The sequence below is a fragment of the Panicum virgatum genome, chromosome 2K (genome assembly GCF_016808335.1).
Source record: "Panicum virgatum strain AP13 chromosome 2K, P.virgatum_v5, whole genome shotgun sequence".
NCBI lineage: Eukaryota > Viridiplantae > Streptophyta > Magnoliopsida > Poales > Poaceae > Panicum > Panicum virgatum.
Genome location: NC_053137.1, coordinates 60,109,849 through 60,117,410, shown reverse-complemented (window position 1 = coordinate 60,117,410; position 7,562 = coordinate 60,109,849). Strand labels below are relative to the sequence as shown.

The 7,562-nt window shown below is 46.9% G+C and overlaps 1 protein-coding gene across 1 annotated transcript; it reads right to left on the bottom strand.

Annotated features, from left to right (window-relative positions):
• Nucleotides 1-2: 2 nt before the first annotated feature.
• On the bottom strand, nt 3-7,090 carry LOC120696191. The gene is made up of 4 exons (XM_039979327.1): nt 6,688-7,090; nt 5,852-5,863; nt 2,486-3,338; nt 3-346 (listed from the first exon to the last, which is right to left on the bottom strand). The coding sequence occupies exons 1-3, from the start codon at nt 7,060-7,062 to the stop codon at nt 2,487-2,489; spliced, it is 1,239 nt and encodes a 412-aa protein (XP_039835261.1). The 5' UTR covers nt 7,063-7,090; the 3' UTR covers nt 3-346; nt 2,486.
• Between the last annotated feature and the right edge of the window lie 472 nt (nt 7,091-7,562).

Genomic DNA, 7,562 nt, shown 5'->3' with positions numbered 1-7,562 from the left:
TGAGCATGAAACATAGAGAACCTTAACTGATAACAATGTCATAGGACACATGCTGCTCCTGGACTTAGGAAGCGTTCAGATTAAGAAGGTCGTAGCCTACATACTGGATAGGATTTAAAAGCGTTCAGTTCTCCTATAAAAAAAAACGTTCAGTTCATAGAAAAGCATCAAGGTTTCTGGACATACAAACCAAAAGGTAGGAGCCTGCTAGTTTATGCCATCAACAGTCTAGAGGACGAAAGCCAAACCCCTGATATGCCGCAAACTCGCCATGCTTTCAATCCACATCACACTAGTCCACACCAGCAGCATGATACAAAAGAACCCCCAAAGTGCATATGAGATCCTGCAACCAAATGTAGTGCGCAAGCACTCATTATTAGATCCATTATGACAATATGCAGAAGATGAGAATACATACAGTTTAAATGCAGATATAAGTTAAGTGCTAAGGGTGCGTTTGGATCTCTCAAGTACCTTGCCTAGCCTGGCAAGCTGTAGCTAGCTTATACGGGCAAAAAGATCAGGAGCAAGTAATCTTTGTTTGGATCTGATAAGCAACGGCTTTGCAAACCCACGTTCCCAGCTTGCGGAGCTCGCTTGCTGTCGAGGGAGGGCGCAATTAGCTCGCCTGGCTGGGCAAGCAGTTCCTTGCTCCCGCCGGCTAGCTTGCCTGCACTAGCTAGTTTTTTAGACTATTTCCAAACGACTACCCTTGCTAAGCTAGGCAAGGACAGCTCTTGCCTGGAATCCAAACACGCCCTAAGTGTGTAGGTGCAACCTTTCTTATCTAAATAAAAAGAAAGCTATCAAAGTTGGTAAGTTCATAGGTGTGCGAATCTGAAACAACCTGGATCAGAAGCCTTCTGACTATGTAACTGCAGTTCAAGAACAAAACGTTTACCAGGTATAGAAGTTATCTCATGCTACTGAAACATAACTATGCAACTGCCGTTCTGGATATATTTCTGGAGGGTTTTTCACAGTTGCACCAAAGAGGTAGTTTCTACTGAATATTTCCTTGCTATCCAGGCCATCTTAATACACACATGTTAAGTAACTATTGCCCTATCATTTTAGCAAAAAAGCAAGACAAAAGAAGCGAGATATTGCTCCAGCAAATTGACTTACTAGTAGAACCTAGGCATCATATGCACTATCGACTGGACTTTTTCAGTCTCATATGACAATCATATTCCTTGCCACGATACTAACCCATTAGCTAAAAGAAACTCAATGCTATTTGAAACTTTGCCCAACTTGCAGAAATTGAACTGCTGAGCCTATTTTACAATCATGACTCATGGCAATGACAACTAGATTGTGGAACTAACTCATGGATCGTGTGAAAACAGCTGCAAGCATTGTAACTATGCTACAATTCAGCTTGGAGCACTGCACAAATTAAAGGATCGACTCTAGCACCTATTTGAGCTACATGCCTATATTTGCTATATCCAAGCAATCTATAGAGGACTGTACATGTACAGAATAAACTACAACCACAAAGAAACCGGTCAGAATGGGACGGGGATGTTCCGTGCAGTTGTGTTAATAGCTTTGGCAGGTTATAGAGGAGAGGGTTTCAACAGAACTCAAATGAGGTCGTGTTGGGCACAGAAGTTTGATCCTGAATGTGTAAAGGCTAATAAAAGTGGTTACAACATCAACATGCCTTTTTCGTATGCATGGTTTTGTAATGACTTATATCTCAATTAGATGTGTGCATCATCTGATAGGAAACACAGAATCCCCTGGTTGTTTAAACTGTGATTAAGGACAGAAGTGTATAGAAACTTCTACCCAAACAAGTGAACAACGTTGCATAAAGGAAAACAAATGGTTACAAAGATACTTAGCAATGCAATCAATTGGGAACCATGCGAACAAGCTCACTAAAATTTAAGTCCATAGCACTTGTAGACCAAGCACACTTAGCAGGCTAGCACAAGAAAAGGAGTGAATATGTATCTAGCAATGGATTTACAAAAGGTAACCAATACATCTCTAAGTCCAGGTTGTTCGAACATTTTCATGGATAATGTTAAGTTTGTTCTGTCTAATAGCTTCAAAAGTCAGAACAAATAACATGCATGTAGAAATGAAAATGAATGCTTCGATTCTCTGAGGTAGTGAGTTTCACAAACTTTCCAATCAGACAAATAAATAAATCACCTAAAAACTAACAATACATTGCACTACTGAATTTCCAAGCTCCAAAAAGATTATAGGTTGCATTGGTGATAATGTTGAGCAGAATATGACTTGGACTGTCATTTGCATCAAGACAAGGCTCAATATTTAAGTACCGTGTCAGCCACATGTTGTGTGCATGATAAGCAGCATTAAACTATAAATTCAACTGATCTTCCCTCAATTTTAGGTACCATACTCAGGTTAAATTTCAATTATCAAAGCACTTTGCAAACCTAAAATAAAGAAAACAGAAAAGAACAACTAAAAGCTGAAAGAACAGGCTTACCACCTCATATACTTGGTGACGATAGTGATGGCGGGTAACCAATGAGTGGCAGAGGATGCAGAGCCTCGTCAATCATTCCACAGACACTCTCGTAATCTATGTTGAGTGAAATCGAAAGAACTTCCACATTTGGCGGAAGAAAATCTTCGTCGACAAATTCCAGGTCACCTTGTATCAGCAATCGAGCGTTGACCACACCTAGTATCTTGTACCTATACTGATGAGGCAGTATTGCTCCCCTCATCGTCTTCCATTCGTTGGTGCCCTCACCTTGGTTTGGCCTAACTGTCGAAAACATATCTAGATCAAAGCTTTCTCCGAACCGAGCATTGAAAGAAAACATCCCAATCCTTGCTTCTCCTGCCTCAACAATGATAGAAGCCTGCCCACTAAAGGGTGATGGGTACTTAAGAAGCGAGAACTCCATCCTAGCCATGTCGAGCACAACAAAATTGGGCGTGATAGACATCATCATCCAGTAGAAACAGCCGTAAGCGTAGCTGCGGAAGTACAGGAGACGGCACGTCATGGTCACACGGGACTTGGCAGGGTCCAGATCGTTCCAAGTGGGGGACGCAACAGCATGCCACTGCCCACTGACAGATGAGAAGATGAATGTGACCAGCTTAGTCGGGCACAGCGCCATCCAAACCACCCTGAATGACGTCTGCGCCGCCGCCGCCACCTCCTGGTCGGACGGCACGAGGAAGACCTCGAACTTCCGCTCGAGATCCAAAAGGTGCGGTTCCTGGACCGCGGCGCCCAGGTCCTCAGGAATTTGGGGAAGCACCACGTAGCGGCGGAACAAGGGATCGCACACGCCGAGTTTCGTGAAGATGCCGTCCCCTCCGCCGTTCTGGTTGAGGAGTGGTGTGACGGAATCGCCAAATTAAAACTCTCAATTAAATATAACAAGTACGTTTGACGCACATTCTAATGTTGCCAGACTAATTCTTTTGAAATTTCTTTTATACTCCTCTTGTTCGGATGTGCATGTTGCAGCCACGCAAACTAATTTGATCGTGACTGATTTGAAGTTGCTCCTAAACTACACCAGCCGCCTAGGCTTGCCTCATCACAACTCCTGACCACTGTTCAATCTAAAATATAAGATTCCATATTTAGTACATGTCACATGTACAATATTGCGTATGGAGTATGGACTCTTGAGCTAATTATTTTTATTCCTAGCTTTTAAATATATTTGTTAGTTGTATTTGACATGGACTCTTTAGGTGAGTCTAGACCGTTAGATTTTCATAAAATCTAACGGTGTATATTCTTCTCTTTTTTAGATTAATGTGAGAATTTCTAGACCCTCTCGGCGAATATGGTGTCTTTTTTTAACACTATTGTAATAAGATAATAGATGGCCGTCATTTGAATACATCGGACGCATTATCTTAATGGTTTAATTTGACAGTTCTTTCTCAGCTCACGTCCCGATCGAAACATCACCGATAGTCTCACACGAATGTGACCGCAGAAGGTACAAGCACGACACATATTTGAAAATAAAACAATATACATAAGACTCTACCTTGAGTTTTACAATCCAAGGTTGAATACATACATAGTTTACAAACTTTACAATACCGAAATTAAGGTTCGAATAGAGGAAAGGGGCATGTAACTACCACACGTGTATGCCGAGGAGACCCCTAACTAAGTGTCTGGCTCCACAACCTCCCATCTCTCTACATCCCGACGGATGAACTTAACGCAGCAGGGACAGAAGTCTACATCTAAGTGTCCTGAAATAATATTTCAACAAAAGCCCTGAGCAACAAATACTCAGCAAGACTTACCCGACCAGTGGGTATAACTTAGCCCACATACCTAGACATGCAAGGCTTTTGGCTGGTGGTTTATTTTGCAGAAAAACGTCTAAAAGTGGATTCTTATTTTCAATATTTTTGCTCTAGATTCTATATGGATTAATTATAATCTAATATTTGCATGGGCCATCTAGAACAAATATGGTAGAACATTAATTACAATTCAAAATAGAACCAACATATATAATAGATTTCATGTTCCAACTCATATTACTACGATGTGACTCGGTGATCAAGGTGCCCATGTCCGAGAGCGACTGACGGCGAATCGATTCGATTTAATCTTGCAAGGTGGACCTAACTAACACGGCACGCATAAGCCCCGTCAGACCACACACACCAACCTTTCTCCACTCCGCCTCGAACTACAGCCGAGCTCAACGTGAGACCACCAAAAATAAATACGTACAACCCAATTCTCCGCGACTACTCGACTACCCCAGGAGGTGAGATGGAATCCTGTACTTTCGAAGTGAGGCAGTACTCGGCTTACCGGTTTCGACTACCTCCTACTCCCGGCATGTGATTAGTACATTTCAAACATGATCAGCAGGGCCGACAACGATACGGTCCTTAACTGACACAGACGGAGCTACAATTTTCTCCGCCCGGTCTCAACTTCTATTTTTCCTTTCCTTCCAAAATTAGTAACTCATATATAGAAACATGAAATAACCTATATCTCGCAATTAACTGAAAATTTCCCGACTTCTACCGAACCCTATTTAGCGTAGCACGACTATCGTCCGACATGTACTAGTGTATAACTCATGGTACCTAAGAGTTATGCATCTAAGGTTCCATTCAACTCCTATGACTTTAATGCACAAGAAATAGATACATAAATATATAATGTTGCATAATTTGAAATAATGGTTATGCACCGGGGCTTGCCTTCGGGCTGCTGCTCAGAGCTGGGGTCAGATGGGCCTTGGGCCGGGTTCTCACGCCTCTCCTCCTGGGCCTGATTCAGCTGCTCCTGTTGCCGCAATCACCTCAAACACGGCGTCCTCAACTGCAGATGCTACACGAATGCATATGAAATGATTGAGTGCAACTCAAACTATATAATCACTATACCCAAAATGAAATGTCCTGCGGACTGTCCGCAGTTCAACTTCGCAGACCCACCAGAAACACCAACGTCTCTGGAGAATTTCTAGACTGACTGGCGGACTGTCCGCGCCTCAGTAGCGGACTGTCCGCAACACACTTCTGCAATCCCACCAGAACCAACTACTTCTCTGGACAAATTTCAAATCTATACTGCGGACTGTCCGCTCCCCAGTAGCGGACCATCCGCAGTACAACTCTGCCAATCCAACAGAGACGACAACGTCTCTGGACAAAATTCCAGATTCTACGGCGGACTGTCCGCTCTGCAATAGCGGACCGTCTGCACTACAACCCTGCGAAACTCACCAGAGACAACATCGTCTCTGGACAAATCTCGAACTCTACGGCGGACTGTCCGCTCTCCCATAGCAGACCGTCCGCAGTTCAATTCTGCGAAACCATCAGAGACAACAACGTCTCTGGACAACTTCCAACCTAACCAGCGGATTCTCCGGCCCTCCTAGGCGGACCATCCGCAGTTCATATCTTTTGACACCGTGCGCCGCCACCAGTGATACCGGCGCGGCAGCGCGACGCACCGTTCCCGCCGACGGTGGCCCAACCAACGGCGAGGCCAGCACTACACCATCTACTGAACGAGGCACACACGGGCATGGGTGATGCACGCGAAGAACTCAAGCCTAACCTAGCCGGCGACGTGCGGCCCGTGGCGGTCAAAACGACATCGTCGTGAATGTGCGTGGAAACAACAAGAACATGAAGGAACGAGGGGAGCATGAGCATTAGCGACTCACTTACCATCGATTTGAGCCCTTGGGCGAAGGAAACAGTGCTCAGATGATGGAGTTCCACGGTGAGGTCGAGTTTGGACCAAACTAAGACCGACGGCCGGGGAATCCGAGATTCCCGGCGAGGTGGGGGTTGTGGCTGTGGTTGGAGGGGTTGAGGAGGGAGCTAGGGAGGTGGTCGAGCTCTGGGTGCGGTGGATTTGAAATCCATAGAGGGAATGCGCGGATTTGGTCGTTAAAATGGGACGGTGCTCAAGCGTCGCCCATGGCGTCGGGAGGGAGAGGGAGAGTGACCCGAGAGAGAGAGTGTGTGTGAGGGAGTGGGCGCGGGTGGGTGAGGAGGATGTGCTCGCCTTCAATGCGGCGTACGGGGTGGCCGGGGGTGAGCTCGATGGCCGGCACGTGGCAGCGACCGAAGATCCTCGGTCACGGAGCAGGTGAAACAGAGCCGTTGCGGACTGTCCGCCGTACCAAGCGGACTGTCCGTGAGGCAGGGCGTTACAAGGACGCGCCCGTCGCGGGCGTCGCGGACGACCCACCCACTCGGTCCGGGCAGGAACGAGTAGGTGAAGTCGGCGGCGCGGGCGACCGCGCGGGCGGCGGGGGCGGAGGCGTACGGCGGCTCGGTGAGGCGGAACCCTCCCCTGAAGGTGAGGAAGCCGAGGAGGAGGGACGGGTGCAGGGCGTGCACGCGGCGGAGGAAGGCGGGGTCGGCGATGACGCGGCGGAAGGCGGAGCAGGCGGCGGCGGAGCGGCCGAAGTCGGCGAGTGTCGGGAGGCGGATCAGGATGGCCGCGAGGATGTCGTCGGCGAGGCCGTCCACCGGCGGCGCTGGGGCCTCTGGGAGGCGCCCATCTGGCCGCGGCGGCAACGCCATGGCTAACGCCGGTGGGTTCGACGAGGCGCGCGAGGCAGTGGGGGACTGGTGGTGGAAAACGGGGTCGGCGGTGGGCGAAATTGAAACGGCGTTCGTAAAAGGAACCGCTCGCCTTCATCCGGTGTCCATGAGTGTCGTGGGCCGTGGCAGGCGGTTCACTGCGCAGCTGAGGTCATGGGCCACGACCCCACATCGTGCGACCTCTTTGTTTCAAAATAAATGTAATTTTAAGATTGTGCACGCAAACTAATGCTACGTATAAAATTATCAAAATATCTATTGTCTTTTGTGAGGAGTGGATGAGATGTTAGTTGTCTTTTGTGAGAATCTTCCAGAAATTATTTTGTCTTTAGTGATAGATGGGTCAAGGCTTGCATTCTTTGTGAGACAAAATTTGAATTCTAAAATTGCATTTATTTTAAAACGGAGTGAGTAATCTGCTCATCCTGACAACCGTTTCGCAAATCCAATTCGGCGACCGATCGCTAGTAGCGATTCCA